This window comes from Hermetia illucens, chromosome 6 (assembly GCF_905115235.1).
Source record: "Hermetia illucens chromosome 6, iHerIll2.2.curated.20191125, whole genome shotgun sequence".
Classification (NCBI taxonomy): Eukaryota; Metazoa; Arthropoda; class Insecta; order Diptera; family Stratiomyidae; genus Hermetia; species Hermetia illucens.
Genome location: NC_051854.1, coordinates 91,662,229 through 91,679,484, shown reverse-complemented (window position 1 = coordinate 91,679,484; position 17,256 = coordinate 91,662,229). Strand labels below are relative to the sequence as shown.

Sequence of the window (17,256 nt, the reverse complement as noted above, 5' to 3'; positions counted from 1 at the left end):
GGATAGCTTCCTCAGTGTGTAATCTGTCAGAATGCAAAGTTCCTGCACTTTCCTCGCCTACCCGCTGAGACGCTGCGGTGGCGTACGGCCATTCAGACTAAAGCTATCCATCCCTCCTGCTTTCACAACCGGGCTTAGGGCCGGCTACGGCGGAGTTACTATTATTATTATTAGTTTTGCCACCAGTTGTAAAGCGCGGGAGTGTGGAGTTCGAAATAAAAAAAATTGAAAAAAACGTAGCATCTGTATGTAATAGGCCTCAAAATATTCTCCATACCGATCTTAATCAGCACAGATAATGTTAATAGTAACATATTGTTGAGTATACCAATAAATTTCTGCCATTTTTTAAGCAATTTTTTTCTTCTTTCTTCTTCCTTTATTGGATTAAGTTGTATTCTTTTATCTTTATTCTTCCCGTTTGACCAGTGCGGTTTGATGATGTTGGTTGGTTGGTTTCCGGTGCTTACGTTGCCAGCATATATTTTGTCTTGCCTTCATTGATGTGCAGCCCAAGATCTTGCCCTGATTGCCGCCTGCTCGATCTGGATGAAGATAGACTGTACATTTCGGGTCGTTCTTCCCATGATGTCGGATATCGTCAGTATAGGCCAGTAGTTGGGTGGACTTAAAGAGAATCGTATCGATCGATCGTCTTACATTTACCTTAGCATCACGGATGACTTTCTCCAGGGCCAGGTTAAAGAGGACGGATGATAGGGCATCCCCTTGTCTTAGACCGTTGTTGATGTCGAATGGTCTTGAGAATGATCCTGCTGCTTTTATCTGGGCTCGCACATTGGTGAGGGTCAGCCTCGTCAGTCTTATCAATTTCGTTGGGATACCGAATTCTCTCATGGCCGTGTACAGTTTTACCCTGGCTATGCTATCATAGGCGGCTTTAAAGTCGATGAAAAGATGGTGGAACTGATGCCCATATTTCAACGGTTTTTCTATCGCTTACCACAGAGAAAAAATCTAATCTGCTGCTGATTTGCCTCCTTGGTATGGGCCAATGATGTTCTGAGCGTATGGGGTTATTCGGCCTAGCAAGATAGCGGAGAATATCTCATAGATGGTACTCAACAACGTGATACCTCTATAATTTCTGCACTGCGAACCACTTGGTGTAATTGGCCGCCTCCATATTTGACCATTTCGGGTGTAATTCCATCGGCCCCTGGCGATTTATGGTTTTTAAGCCGTTGAATTGCACGGACTGTTTCTTCTATACTTGATGGGCGCAGCATTTGTCCGTCGTCTTCAGTTGGTAGGACCTCCAACTCGCCGATATTTTGGTTGTTGAGCAGTTCATCGAAATATTCAACCCATCGCTCCAATATGCCATTCTGCCGGAAATCAGATTTCCCTCTTTATCTCGGCAGAATAAGCATCGAACTGTATAATTCTTCATCCTGCTGACTTGTTGGTAAAACTTCCGCGCCTGGTGTGGTTACTCCCTGTACTTTTCTAGTTCATAGACCTGTTGGTTCTCCCAGGCTTCTGTTTTCCTTCTGTAAAGTCACTTCTCCGCTCGACGGAGTTTGTGATAAGTCTCTACGCGTGCCCGCGTTCTTTAAGAATGCAACATTACTTGGTATTCAGCATTCTCCCGTTCCATTGCTAGCTTACATTTATCGTCAAACCAGTCGTTCCGGCTTTTCTCGCAGCTGGGGCTAAGTATGTTTGTGGCCGTATCAATGATAACGTTCTTCAGGTGGTTATGAAGATCATCTGTTGATGCTTCATCTCCAGGATCTCTGTTGACTGCGGTTATTGCGGCATCCATTTCGTCCTTATAGATATTGCGGAGAACTGTGTTGTGAATGGCTTCGGTATTCACTCCCATCTGATTGTCAGAGGGGATTGTAGGTAGTGTCGTAATTCAAGCTCGGAGCACTATGCCAATGAAATTGTGATCCGAGTCAGCCTTACCCAACCCCCAATCTGGAGGACGAGTTGATCCATTTTTTCCGGTTTTTAGGCGCGGGAGACTCGCCTTCATCCTTCTCCGTCTGCAGCTTTTTCGTTAAAAAAGAGTTCCCAGCGGTCACCACGTGGAGGTGGAGATAGGGTTTGGTAGTAGAGCTATTGGTGTTGGTTCAGCAGGTGTTTCCCAGGTTTTATGCTCCATCGTGGGTACCAATCCACATTTCGCCCTGGGACCTATACTACCCCTTGACCGTCTTAATTCCTAAACAAAGAAATTATTACTTCAAGATTCTACAAAACAATTCAAATCTTTTTCCATAGTTGAAAGAGAATTCATATGTTATCAAAAAGACGTCTGCATGATCAACATTAATATGCAACCAACCACATTTTATTCAAATCCAATGCCTGCTTTGAGTGTGTCGAAAATCGTGGCACTTTCTATCTCACTTGACTAATATTCATATATCAGCAGGGAAGCGATACATCATAACATCTTCATAGGGGAAGCATGTACTTGGGCCAGTTCTGAGATCAGTTGTGTCACTGTTAATAAAGATAAAAATATTTTAATACAATTACAGATAGTACACGACGATACCTCTGATGTAGATGATCCTGATGAGGATAGAAAGTCGGTACCAAAATATATTCATGTTTTCAAGTCGAAAAAATAGGCACATCAACAAACAAACATTAGACTATTGTTTAGGTTTCCTTTTCGAGCCTTCCTCCTCAACTTTTTTTTCTTTTTAATTACTTTCTTTAAGTCATAGTATAAGCAAACTATATTATGTAAATTAATCGAAAGAGAGCTATTGATTTCAAGGTATTGTATTCTGTTCGTTGTCTGTGATGTTGTAAGCATTGTTTTCCATTGAATATGTTAGAAACTTGGTGTAAACTAGAATTGCTTGAAGGAGAGAAAGGACATCAACTTCAAATTACCTAAAATTTCAACTCAAGTCTTCTTCAAGCAACTTTAGATTCAGCTTTTTCGTTCGTGCAAATTGTGGCTGTCGGTAACTAAGGCTTATTTATTTTTCTATGTAATGTTAGTAATGTTCCTTAGAAACACCATTTTTCATCCCCTGCACAGAAGTTCCTGTGTGTGTAGTAGAACATTTCTCATGAAGGTTAGTTCCAGCTTTAACACTCTAACACTTTCTTGTAGTTCGTAAATTTATCCAGTAACTAGAAAATATTTCGTAAAGAAATTGGGTCATGGAAACATGCAGATATTTTCTATTCAAATTTACAATATGGCTGAAGAAGCTTGATAGGTTTTTTTCGTCTTCATAGTCTGTGTACATCACAACGTTACTTTCAGTTTACTTGTTGTTAGGTTCTTCATATGTACCGTTCATGTTTTTTAGATGATTATATTCACAGCTTCTCTATATTATCTGACCAGTCGACTATATGGTTTTTCGCCCATTCAGAAACGCTCATCTGGAGATACTTCTCCAAGATACATTTTTATTTATTCATCCATCATACAAATGCTAATATGCGATTTTTTTCATTTATTTTGAAATGGAAACTGAATATCATTCTCAGCTAATAAATGTTTTTATCCTTCTTCACATCAATTTCAGGTTGTGAGCTCAACTAATGGTGAATTGAATGCGGACGACCCGACCGCTGGACATTCGAACACACCTATAACACAGCAGCCTGAGGTGGAACTTGTGGACGAAACGAAGTAAGTGTTTTAGTGGTTAATGCTAATTAAGTTATAATATAATGACAAAATGAGATTTTTTTTTGGGGTAGGGTAGGTGAATGCACTTACGCACACATTGTTGGACTCCCGGTTCGATACGTCGTCGGACTGGCAACTAAACACCTCCCCATCGTCAGAGAGCTAACCTGGGACAGTTTGTCACATTACTTTGGGCTAGTCCTCGAACTCTCTCGTCTTGAGGAGCCTTCAAATCAGGGAATTCTTTTCACCAATGAAAGGGGTCAGGAGGAAAGGAACGGTCAGTTCAAGAAATCTCCTGCCATCCGGCTCTTCCACCGGTCGAGCTCTATCTTCTTAGCAACGAGAAAAACCCGAACGTCATGGGCAGACTCCACCTGTCAGTACTCCTCAGTATCTCTTCGACAATGTTGTCCGGAGAGAGAACCCCTGTGTTTGAATAGAGCTGCTGACGAACCGCATTGCACCTTCCACAAGAAAAAAAAGTGTGATTGGCGTCGTCCACAACTCCATTGCAAAACACAATTCGGAGATCGCGCCTTTACAATCTTGTGCAGGTAAGACTCCATGTCCACTTAAAAATTGGGTAAGGAAATAATCAGTCTCACCATGCTTCCTATTGAAGCAACACCGACCTAAGTTGCCGATGAGCCGCGCAGTCCATCTGCATCTAGTTTCATTTTGCCAAGAGAACTGCCACTCGTCTAGAGTGCGTTGCCGTCCTTCACGAGCAACAATCTCCCTGGGCTCATCTCCCTTGCGCTTGTATATGGTTTGATGCTCCTTAGCAAAAAGGGCAATCACGGCCGGTTCAGAGACAGTGCGGTACACAGACGCCACCCGCAAAGCTCCGCGTCTCTGTACTTGCGCGAGACGTTTACGATATACCTCCTTGCGGAGAGCGTCAGCCCATACCTATGCGGCGTAGAGCAGGACAGGCTGCGTTGAACTCATCAGGAGACGTCACCTGGTAGACGTAGGACCCCCAATGTTTGCCATCAGCCTACTTAACGCCGGAACTCCAGTTGCAGCCTTGTTTGCTACTGCTTTGATCTGCTCATCTTTGAGTCAAGAGTCAGCCCGAGGTACTTTACCGCTGGTTTTGACTCGATTGTCGACTCGCCGAACGATATGGAAGGCAGGGTCGGAATTTTCGACAAAATGACATTGGGCGATTGCCAAAAGATCGTCCTGAGTCGTTGAAGACGACTAAGAGGGGAGAGCTATCCCAAAAACCTAAAACGATGGCCAAATTGACTGTGAAATTCGCCCACAAACATTGAAGCTCCATCGAAGTGTTTTGTCGGCACGTGCTTGCACGCCTCTGTCCTAACAAAGCTCGGGAATATGGGGTTGGGGGGGAAGGTTCTTCGAACATTTCGATCTCACGTCTCATTGTACAAAACGTCACGTGTTCTTTCCAATGCATGGGTCTGCACTGGATCCTGAAAAATAAACACGAACGCGAAGATTCGCGTGCACAGTGGGATTTGCGTGAGGCACGACAACTTCACCCTATTGCATTGCATTATGCTTATGAAATACCACTCGTGTCATAAAGCCGCGGACACTACAAAGTGCGATATGAAAGAAAAGGCGGTTTTAAGATTAAAGTCGGTCTCCCGATCCTCATCAATGATAGTCCCTGGACTAGAGCGTTAGGGGGATCATTGTTGCTAACGTCTCAGTGTGGTAAACTTTAATAATTTGTTGCAATTTTACCTTATCCATCGTACATTACTTCGATGGTTGTGAGGATAGAGTTGATATTTCGATCGGTAGCAACAACCGTGTCCAGTGAGAAACTGCGTGAGGTGACAGTTCACCTCCCCGTGTCGTCAAGCCATTTCCTAATATCAGGAGTAAGCTTGTATGTCCACCGACCCTTCGACGACTCATCCCACCGTCGTTGCCAGAGTCTATGCGACTCCTCTCTTATCGTTCATCGGTGATCTGCGAGGCACCTGCCTCCGTCCTTACAGGTATCGCATCTCTTTCGTTAATAGGTCAATAAGGACCATCCCTGCGATTACGAACACCGCATCATTCGAACTAGTTAGAAATGCGCTGCATTCCCTAAGTGCAATCAAACGATAGGCAGAATTCTGTACGTTGTCCAAAGCCTCCGTCCACACAGGCGATGCGTTCAACAATATGGACCGCACGACCTCAGCTATCAGCAGCCTGCTACACTGTTTTGGCCCACCTACGTTCGGCAGTAACCTGGCAAGGGCCGTAGTGGTGGCGTAAACCTCCACATCCTCCGGGAGTTTTGTAACGATCACTATGGGCAGGTCATTTGCAAAATTGACCAAAGTGGCCTCCTCTACGGCTACGGGAAGCAAAAGCACCCCGTTATACATCATGTTCCAGAGCAAAGGGCCCAACACCGAACCTTGTGGTACCCCCGCTGTAATGATGTATTCATTGGGTCCGTCGTCTGTTCCCTGCCAGAGAACTCTGTCCGACAGGTAACTCTCGATTAGCTTAGCCAAGTAACAACAACACCAGTTTTTGCCTTTTCCATTGTGGAGGAAATACGCTTTCCGCCATGCACGCTTCGAAGGTATTTACGAACCATCGCTTTATTAGGCATGCTATCCAAACCCGGTGCCTTGATCCTTCCGTGGACCTCCCGGAGTTCCTCCTTGGTAACGCGAGGTATCACCTCCACCCCATATTGGACTTCCCGTAGGGTGAGGAAAGAGCGTGGTTACAATTTTTTATAGCAGCCGTGGACACGTAACCTGAGGCACCTTTGACCCTGCAACTTCTGCATAAGCCGTCTGTAGGCCATGCCCCAGGGGTTTATGTTGGCATACTACATAGGTCACTAAACAGGGGTAACAATTGCATTGCTGGCTACGCTGTGTTATGGAACCCACTCTTCTAAGACGGCCGACGTGTAAGTCGCGCCAAGGACATTTGGCGCAGAACTGTAGAGAAAGTGCGGGCGTCTTGGGAGCTGTCGGAAAGCGAAGTGCAATTCGCGCTATACCTCACGAAGAGTAAAGACAACCATATATTGGGTTGAAGAAAAAGAACTGTGTTTGTGATCGAAATTTGAGGCTTTATTTAACATACTTAGAATTATCTGATTTAAGTCAAATATGCGCCGTTTTGTTCGCAAACTTGTTGCCATTTAGAAGACAACTTCACTATCCCCTCTTATAAAACCCTCCCTCCTTATTTGCAAAAAACTCAGGCACTCTTCGCAAGCCTCTTTTGAGGCCATCTTAGTAGCACCAAGAGCGTTTTGCATGGACCGGAAGAAATGGTAATCACTTGGTGCCAGGTCCGGACTATACGGTAGGTGCAATAGGACATTCCATCCGAGCTCCCGTAGCTTCTCGCGGGTCAGGCGGCCGAGCGTTGTCCTGGCGGAACACAACACCATTCCTATTGAGCAATTCTGCCCGCTTCTGGTCAATCGCCTGCTTCAAATGGTCGAGTTGCTCACAGTAGAGGTCCGAAAGCAGGGCCTGGCCATAGTTGAGCAGCTCATAGTGGATGATTCCCTTCCAATCCCACGAAACACACAGCAAAATCTTCCTGGCCGTCAATCCCGGCTTGGCGATGGTTTGGGCCGGCTCGCCGCGCTTCGACCACGATCTTTCTCGCTTGATGTTGTCGTACGTGATCCACTTTTCATCACCAGTCACCATCCGCTTCAAAAATGGGCCGAATTTGTTCCAATTCAGCAGTGCATCGCAAGCGTTGATTCGGTCCAGGAGATTTTTTTGCGTCAACTCTTGTTGCATCCAAACATCCAGCTTTTTTTGGAATCCAATATTCTGCAAATGGTTCCAAACGGTTTTTCGGTCTATACCCAGTTCCTGGTCAATGATTTCGACGATTTTATCGGTTTCTACGACGATTGGCTTACCAGTACGGGGTGTATCTTCGACATCCACTACACCAGATCGAAATCGATCGAACCGACGCTGTGCTGTGCGAATCGTTACAGTATCGGGGCCTGGTCCTGTCGAGAAATGGGCAAGGGTTCTTGACGCATGGACGGCGTCAGGACGTAAGCAAATTACTCCGCACACAACGAACAAAACAAATACGTGTCTGCACGCTAAATGTTGGTACCCTAACTGGAAAGACGGAGGAACTCGCAAGAGCCCTTCGGAAAAGGCGCATTGACATCTGCGCTCTGCAAGAAACCCGATGGTCTGGTGCCAAAAGCTGCGACATTGAACGCGAACGCGGTAAAAATGGCTACAAACTTCTCTATTTTGGTAACTCACACACTCAATATGGTGTTGGCATTGCCATCTCAGAGGGTTTCCGTGATGCCATTAAAGAAGTCGAACGATTTGATGATCGGCTGATGAAGCTCACCATTATATCAGCTGATCGCACTATTCACTTCTTCACCGCGTATGCACCACAGACAGGTTGACCTGATGGGGGGGTTTGAAGGGGTTCGGAGCACGCAATGAAGGTGGCGAGCGTATAATCGATTTTGCGGACACCCATGACCTTGTACTTATGAATACATGGTTCATCAAACGATTGTCTCATCTTCCCACATTTTATAGTGGGAACAATAAAACGCAAATCGACTATATTCTCATAAGACGCCAACATTTTACCACTGTCACTGATTGCAAAGTCGTTACCTATGAGACCATCGCACCTCAACATCGGCCGTTGATTGCCGTCCTGCGAATTAAGCCACCGATAAAACAACGTGAGGAACGCACTGGCCCGCCGCGCATTAAATGGTGGCGATTTGGTGAGAAGAAAGAAGAAACGGTCTCACTCATACGATTGCCAACCATTACGAATGTGGAAGAATCATGGAACCAAATGAAAGACACGATCCACAAAGCGGCCTCTGCAACCCTCGGGGTCACCAAGCCGGGTAAGCGGTACATCGACCGAGATACTTGACTTTGGAATGATGATGTTGAAATGAAGGTCCGTGAAAAGAAACGCCTCTACCACAAATTTCTCGACGATAAAACACCTGCTAATTCGCAAATTTATAAGAATGCCAACCGGGAAGCAAAGAAAGCGATCGCTGTCACCCGAGCAAACCATTTCAAAAATCTTTACGATAAACTGGACACTCGGGATGGCGAGAGAGATCTTTATCGACTTGCTAAAAGCCGTGATGAACGCACACAGGATATCGAACATTTCTGTTGTGTTAATGACAAGAACGGTACTTTGCTTACCAACCGTCGAGCCGCAACGGATAGATGGTGAGAATACTTCGAGCAGATTTCAACTGAAGAATTTGCTCATCCTCCACTTCCACAATCATTGCCGACATTTGGAGCAGTTCCACCAGTCAGCGCAACTGAAGTCGAGGAGGCAATAAAACAAATGAAATCGGGGAAAGCAACAGGACCTGACGACATTGCATCTGAGCTCTGGAAAGCGAAGAGCTGGGACCCAAGACTGTGGCTCAGTGAATTCTTTAACCGGGTTATTCAGGAAGGAAGAACACCATCTGACTGGCAAGAAAGTACCACTGTTCCAATATGGAAAAAGAAAGGTAGCCCAGCAGAATGTTCCAATTACCGTCCGATCCGGTTACTTTCCCATACCATGAAGATTTTTGAACGCATTCTTGACAACCGTATTCGCGAAATCGTTGAAATAACCGTGAATCAAGCCGGATTTGTCAAGAACTGCGGAACTACTGACGCAATACACGCTGCGCGATTACTCATGGAGAAACACCGTGAGAAGCATCGCCCGTGTACCACGCGAACTCATCTGGTATGCTTTACGACAACACTTCGTGCCAGAAGAACTCGTGCGCTGGGTTCAATTGCTCTATCACAATCCGAAAAGTAAAGTTCGAAGTATGGGGGGTGTATCAAAACCGCTTCGTGTCTCTGTTGGTGTTCATCAAGGAAGTGCCCTCTCACCACTCCTCTTTGTCCTTGTTATGGACACCGTCACACGGGATATCCAACGTCCAGCGCCCTACACACTGCTTTATGCAGATGATGTTTTCCTAGCATCTGATAGCAAAAATGATCTCGAGCAACTTGTTCAAAAATGGAATGATCGCCTCATGCAACACGGTCTCAGATTGAATTTAAACAAAACTGAATTTTTGACGACCGATCCCCATGAAACAGGCACAATCACTGTCAGCAGCAGTGATCTGCCCAGAACTGAGCGATTTAAATACCTCGGGTCAACGCTATCAGCCAATGAAGAACTGCGTTATGAAATTGCTTCACGCATTAACGCAACCTGGATGAAGTTCCACAACTGGTGTCCTTTGTGATCGACGTATCAACGAACGTCTCAAATCTAAAATTTACCGCAATGTTGTCCGTCCAGTCGCTTTCTATGGTTCTGAGTGTTGGCCGACCATAAAAGACAATGAACGGCGTCTCGCGGTAATGGAGACGAAGATGTTACGTTGGACTAGTGGCGTCACACGTTTAGATCACATCCGAAATGAGGATTTTCGCGATCGTTATGGGGTTGCACCGATCGTGGAAAAGTTGCGAGAGGCGTCTTCGATGGTATGGTCATGCAGTTCGTGCAAACGAGAATTCACTTGCCAAGATTGGTCTGAACATCGAAGTCGATGGTAAACGACCAAAAGGCAGACCTAAGCAACGGTGGCTTGATACGCTGGATGGGGATTTGAAAGCCTCGAGATTGCACCCAGATCAGGCATTCGATAGAGCCAAATGGCGAAGCCGATCACGACTAGCCGACCCCACTTGTGAACGGGACAAAGGCTGAAGAAAAAGAAGAAAGAAGAAGATCGGGGCCATAAACTTCACAAATTTTTTCGCCCACCTTCGTTGGATTTTTACTTGTCAGGCGTAAAATATGACGAATTTCTTGCTTGGTGGACTCCATCTTTGACACGCTATAACTTAGGACTGAAACGTACGATCACAACACTGTCAAAGAGACACTTGTAGCACAGATTGTCGTCTTTAAATCGTCGTATAGTATGACCCGATGCGATAAGTACAACACAAGATATGTTTAAGTGTCGCCATCTATTGACAAAATACGACATTCCTTTTTCCCCAACCCTATATATATTTAAAACGGAAGAAAAGTTAGTTTGAATTTTGAAAGGAAAATGCAACGAACTTTTTCCTGAACTGTTTATTATACCTAGGTCTACTCTCTGATAGTCTAATCTTAAAATCAATTTCGTTATCACCTTACCCTAGTGAACATAACATTTCTAAATCACTTTTTATTACCTTTTCAGATGTTGTTGTTTCTTTAAACGAAAGAAGAAGAAATCATCACGCCAAAAATGACTAGACGGTGTACAATGTAGTCCAGAACGTGAAGCTGTAACATTGCTTCGTGCCACGTCACATTCAAATTCACGGGATAGTGTTCTAAATAATCCCAGCCAGGATTATGTACAGGCAACATCACAACATACGTTGCGTTATCCATCCGCGTCGCTGCTGACGCCCACACCAACTACAAACAATACACCGACACTTCCGTTGTAATTTATTATATAATTATTATCTATTATATTAATTAATTAATTGCTATTGTATTATGAAATAATTAATTATAATTACCTACCATATAAGTTTAACTGATGATGAAACAAAAAGTAAACTGATGAGAATATATTAAAAAACAACAAAGAAACAAACATTATAAATAAAGTATAAAAAGAATAAAATAAAATTTCAAAACAAATTAAAAAATAGTTTGAAACGAAAATTATGCTCATTACCCACTCACAGTATAAACATAAATTTTATTGCATTGCTAGAAAACGAAATCAGATCTATTGAGACTCCTTGAATGAGGCGAGTAATTTCCTCGCCGGGGAAAAGAAAACCAACGACCCTAATCTTCTTTCCTCGTCAGATTCCCGCAAAAGAAATATTTGGAATTCTTGTCATCGTGGTTTCTGTTAATTTATTGGCGTATTTTGTCAAACTATTATAAACCTGCAAAGAAATATGTCGTATATTTTATTGTATTATCAGAGGAAAACAGATAAAGTGAACTAATCGAACAAGGACGAAGCACGTGTTGAAATTGAACGTGGAAACATGTAAACAAAACAAAACGCTCTTAAGCAGAATGTAATATCCTTTTTAAGCATCAAACAAATCTAAAAAAACAATGAAAGTTGAAAAGGAAATAAAAAATCGCAAAAGGAAGACTTATTAAAATCAAAAAAAATATTCAATTGGTTTGTTTTATTTGTAATCTTCGTCATCACCAACGGCGCACCCAACAGTCTCCGGTCTAGGCCTGCCTTAGTAAGGAATTCCAGACACCCCGGTTTTATTATTATTCTGTTAAGGGAAAGTCGCACCGCGTCCTTCAAGAACTATTGTGCCCCTTTTACTGGTTATACTGTACCAATTAATCATAGTATCTCAGGCAAGCCTATAACCGTCAGGAACTTTAGTCTGTTCCCTACTTCCAGATCTTTCAACTTTGCATCTGGTAGTGTTCTCCCAGAGCCTCCTTAGCTGATAGTTTAGCCGACAGTGACCAGTGAGAATTCCCACTGATTCGGAGGTTCTTTTTGGTGAGGTTTGAACAGTCCTTTGTGCACTTGGGTTCGTATCCCCCAATAAGCACCCTGGACTACTCCATCCCTGGTAGAACCGCTCAGTACAGTACCCTCAACCGTTTCTCTTCATTTCTTAGTGTCGTAGCCATGAAACCGTTTCCGATTCCACAGAAGGGTTCTGGCCCGTGTAAGGGCGTCCCTGCTCCCTTCTTGGCTAGTTCCTCTGTTGCCTCATTTCCTTCCAACCCAACATGACCTGGAACCCAGAGTATCCAGCCCTTTGGGACGAGCCGAGTGTATTCAGTCTCTCTAGTTGAACCTAAGTGCCTTGATCGCTGCTAGGCTGTCATTGAGAATAGCTATGTTCAGCTCCTTGTAGTTCCTTTGGAGATTAAAGGACGCACATCTGTCTATGACGTATATTTCCGCCTGCAATATGCTAGTGTACATTTTCCTTGTTCCTTTTGTTACTCCAACGTGTTTCAAATTTCTTATCAAAGTGAAACCTCGTTGTCATGTTATCCTTTGGTATCAGTAATTCAGTATATCGCCTAGAAAGAATATCAATCTTCTTTCATTTGAGACAGCTCCCCGCCCCTCCCGGCCATCTTGAATATTGCCCTCCTTGCCTTTATCTGTATGTGCGAATGGAGAGGGGTTAATTCCAGAAGGAGCTCCAGGGATGCCGTTGGGCATGTCCTCATTGCCCCACTGATATACACGCAAGCCAGTCTTTGGAGTTCTTGTAATTCCCTGACTTGTGTGCTGAGTTCGGTTTTTTTTTCTGCCCAAATTACCGCTCCATGATCAAGTCTACGTCTCCTAGTGAATGGTATGGTGATTTTGGTTAGATTGATCTACAGTCTCACCACCTTCCGGCACCAGGCACTAGTAATCCTTAGTCCAGTTTGAATTCTATCACGTAGGGTATCTTTATATTTGCCCCTACAGATTAAAACAGTGTCGTCCGCGTAACCCTGGACTTGTATTCCAGTATTTGTTAGCACGTCCAGGAGTTCGTCCCCTACCATACTCTACATAAACGGCGATAGTACCCCGCGCTGTGGACAGCCTTGAGTAGTGTTTATGACAATAGAATGTGTACCTGTCGGTACTTCTGTTTGCCTGCTTTCTAGCATTTTACCCGTCCAGAATGCCAGGATGTTTCCCACTCCTTGCGGCTCAGGATATCTTGTATCTCTGTGTGCGACGTGTTGTCGAATGCTCCTTCGATATCCAAAAACGCACACAGTGCTATTTCTTTTGTTTCTATGGCATCCCGTAGTACATCTGTCAGCTGATACAGAGCAGTTTCAGTTGACTGTCCTGCCCGGTAAGTGTGTTGACAGTGATATAAGGGATTACACTTTAGAACGTTAGTTCTACTATAGTTGCCTATGACCTTCTCCACCGTTTTGAGTACGAACGATGTTAGGCAAATTGGTCTGAACGATTTAGGGTGAAAAGGATCCTTTTTACCCGCTTTCGGAATAAAGACTACTTTTGCCCGTCTCCATGCCCTTGGTATGTATCCCAGTGCTATGCTCCCCCTTACCACCCTCAGAAGAGACTCTAGGATAATTCCTAGGCCTCTCTGGATAAGTGCAGGGAAAATGCCATCTGCTCCGGGAGATTTCATTGGTTGAAAGGTTCCCACTGCCCATCTTAGCCTAGCTTCTGAGCATACCTCTTTTGCTAGTTTCCAGCTCTCTTTCCTTCCCCTTTTATTCGTTGTGGGGGTGTCAGGCAGATTATTGTCGCCTGCCGCCGAGGGGTAGGACCCCGGGAAATGAGTTCTGAGAAGCAGCATATGTATTTTAAATTACGCTTAAAAATTATGTAAGCTCTTGGTTTTTCACAAGCGGAATCCCAAATTACATGCATGCTTCCCTCTTGCAGACCGCGAATCTGCCCCGGTACACCCAGGGCTCCTGAACCAGCACTATTCCAATGTTCTCCTTGGAACTTGCCCTTGCAATTACCGCAGATGCAGCTTTCGCATGGTGAAAGTCTTCTCCGCTGTCAGAGTATTGCCCTTCTCCTCCGACATGGCGCTTTCCTGCGCGTCGCTGTCCACCCTGAGCCCTAGGGGTCCTCGGTCTAGGTCGTCAAGCTTCTGCTCTTCACTGGGCAGCAGGTCTACTTCCCTGGTTGATTCAGTCCTTTCCGCCTCTATGACTTTCGAGACTTCTTCGGAAACCTCGGTATGCGTTTCACCCGGTGTCTCCTCCGAGGTGTCTTTCCTGTGTACATGCACGGGTATGTTGGTAAATCGCTGGTTTTGGGCCGAGGTCCACCAATTCGATATTCCTAAAAGTTGTCTGGCGTCCTGACATACGCCATCGCTCCATCTCAGGCGTTCATATGAACTTACATCGTTGTCGTATTGACGAATTGATATGTGATGATGACGTCATACACGTGGTAGAATGCACGCAATTCACAAAAAATGGCAAAGTTTCACCCCCTATAACTTTGTTAATAATAGTTGGATTTTGTTCAAACTTGACAAGATTGTGCATTATATTATCCCTTATATCCAAGCCATGTACCTCTGTTATGGACATAAGGGGTGTTGCCGGGTAAATTTCTAAAATGTGGAAATATACTACTATTAAATTTATTTGTGCAGATATGGGAATCGAATGTATTTTGAGGCTTGCATTTCGTAGAGATGCACCACTGCGATTTTTTCAGATTTTTCGGTTGGATAGGTTCTGAGAAGGAGACCTGTTACACTTTTTGATGGTCAGCCCATGTTTACGGGAAGTGGCGTCCTCGAGGTTCCCGGACAAGTAGTTCTGACCCCCTAGCTGACATAATACCTGCGTCCTAGGAAGTACCCTCGGGAAAGTTTCTCGGTGAAGAGCGAACTGCTACTGACGGATACACGCTGGGACACAGTTTGAGTCCCCGGAGCCGTCGACAACTCCTTATCGACGTCGATGGGGTGATGTGAGTCTAGTCTGCCAAGGTGGTTGTTGTGGCGTGTATCAGGAGTCAGCCCCTTCGGAACCTTGGCCGGGTAGTGTGCATTGAACCGATATTGGTAGACCGCATTCCCCAAGCGAGCTTTGATCCGTCCGTGAGTTCCGGGATTAGTTTGTCGTAGTTTAGGCCTCAGGAAACTGGGGTAGGTGCTTTGTCTCCGAGGGTATACCCATTCCTGACTATTGCAGCCCGTTCGCTTGCACACGATGCGCTGGTAAACAATTTAAATGGCGAACAAAAACAAATCAAACGAGGAGATAGTGGAAGTGGAGAGTGAGCTGGCTGCGTTTATTCGTAGCACGAAAATGCGCCTCTCGCCTCAGCGCCCAGAGAAGGATGCAACAAGGGCTGAAATACCCGACGGGACATCGGGACGCGTAGACGGAGAGAAGGACTCGCAAAGTGATGCGGCACCTGCAACGGAGACAGGAACCCAGATAGTACAACACAGTGCTATAATTGCGGCAAGAGGCACAGTAGAAACTGCCGAAACGAATATAAGCCGATTGGGAAGGCTGTCGACTACTCTGGCGCAAGCTGAAGAGGAAAGGCTTATTAAGAAATGTGCGGCAGTTGTGAAGCGCATGCGATTTGCGGCGTTCCTCCAGAAAAACGTCGGCAAGGGGGTGAAAAACAGGCTAATGGAACTGGAGGAGCTCCTGGATAGAATTCCATATTAATGGCGGAGATGGAGAGTACGAGAAAATCTGCAGGAAGCCGAAACAATCACGCTTCTCGACGAGAACACTACGAGTACCAAACGGATCGCAGACAGCCCCTTGCAGAGCGAACTGGGGAAAAAATGAAAGGAGGGAGGGATATCTGAATGAAACTTCAGTCAGGTTCTCTCCAGGGCTCAAAAGAAGAAGGCGAAGAGGAATAGAAGAAAACAACACGTCGCGCCAACAGAAAAACCTCTGCCTAAAATTAAGGCGTACACGAAGGACGGAGCACCAAAAGAAAAAGCACCGAGACGAAGTCCTCAGTGAAATCCGTTACAAAATTAAACCCGAAGATAACGGAGCAGGAGTGTCTTCCATCCGTTAATCGAAAAGTGGTGGAGCGCTAGTCAAACAAGCTCGAAGATAATAAATAAAGTTAAGTTCTGTGAAGCAATCAAAGGGCTCCTGGGAGAAAAACTTTTTTTCCAGCCTGGAACCCACGTGTTCTTTGGAAATCCGAGACCTTGACTGCCTCACAGAAAAGAACGAGGTAGCAAAGGCCATTAAACGCGAATGTCCGGAGGTAACCAATGTCCGGATTGGTATCACTTCTGCGAACTCCCGAGGCCAAAAATTCATTGTGGCGAAAGTTGCCGAGCAATCCGCGAGGAGGCTTCTCAACAGCGCAAAAAGAAGAATTGGTTGGGTATTGTGTTGGATACGAATCCGAGCCGCCCCAACCAAATGTTAAAGATGTTTGGATTATGGACACACATCTGCAACTTGTCGGGGACCTAACGGAAGGGCAACATGCCGTAAATGCGGTCAGGTAGGCCATAAAGCGAACTCTTGCAATGAAAAGGAAAGCTGCGTACTATGCAGGGACCGTGGCGCGTCTAATGAGAACGTTGTGCACACTGCGGGCTTAGGGCGGTGTCCAGTTCTCAGAGCAGAATTGGAAAGAGTTAGGACGCGGTCAACATGATTCGCATTCTACAAATCAATATGCACCGGAGTGCAACCGCTCATGGGTTGCTAGCACAGTTCGCTGTGGGGACCAAAGCTGATTTAGTACTCATCAGTGAGCAGTATCAAAACAAGGACCCAGTTTCATGGCACCCTGACATATCACGTACCGCTGCCATTCGGGTTCAGGACGGCACCCTCCTTAGGCTTCTTATCCAAGGCGAGGGACGGATGGATTCGGTGGATTCGATGTTCAGGGATAACGTTTTTTAGTGTCTATCTTGGGCCAAATGAGAAGGTGCCGGGTTTTCGACGGAGGCTTAATGCTTTGGGGGACGCTCTCTTAGGCACAGATGGGCGGATCCTGGTCGGGGGTGACTTCAATGATAATTCACTTGAATGGGGCATGCCTCACACAGACTCCAGAGGGAAACGAATTCTGCAAATGGCGGGGAGAACAGGACTGGAATTTTAAGACATCGGATCCACCCCAA

At 45.2% G+C, this 17,256-nt stretch overlaps 1 protein-coding gene across 20 annotated transcripts in view; it reads left to right on the top strand.

The window, feature by feature from the left end:
• Positions 1-11,810, top strand: part of LOC119659620 (casein kinase I) — a 291,255-nt gene extending 279,445 nt beyond the window's left edge. For 19 of the 20 annotated variants that reach the window (XM_038067801.1, XM_038067807.1, XM_038067799.1 and 16 more), the window contains 2 exons: positions 3,531-3,637; positions 10,854-11,810. In XM_038067801.1, the coding sequence (XP_037923729.1) occupies positions 3,531-3,637; positions 10,854-10,905 (159 nt within the window). In that variant the 3' untranslated portion in view covers positions 10,906-11,810. Of the gene's footprint in view, positions 1-2,516; positions 2,762-3,530; positions 3,638-10,853 lie in introns of those variants that run through there. The other variant, XR_005250359.1, reaches the window with a different exon arrangement.
• Positions 11,811-17,256: the final 5,446 nt, after the last annotated feature.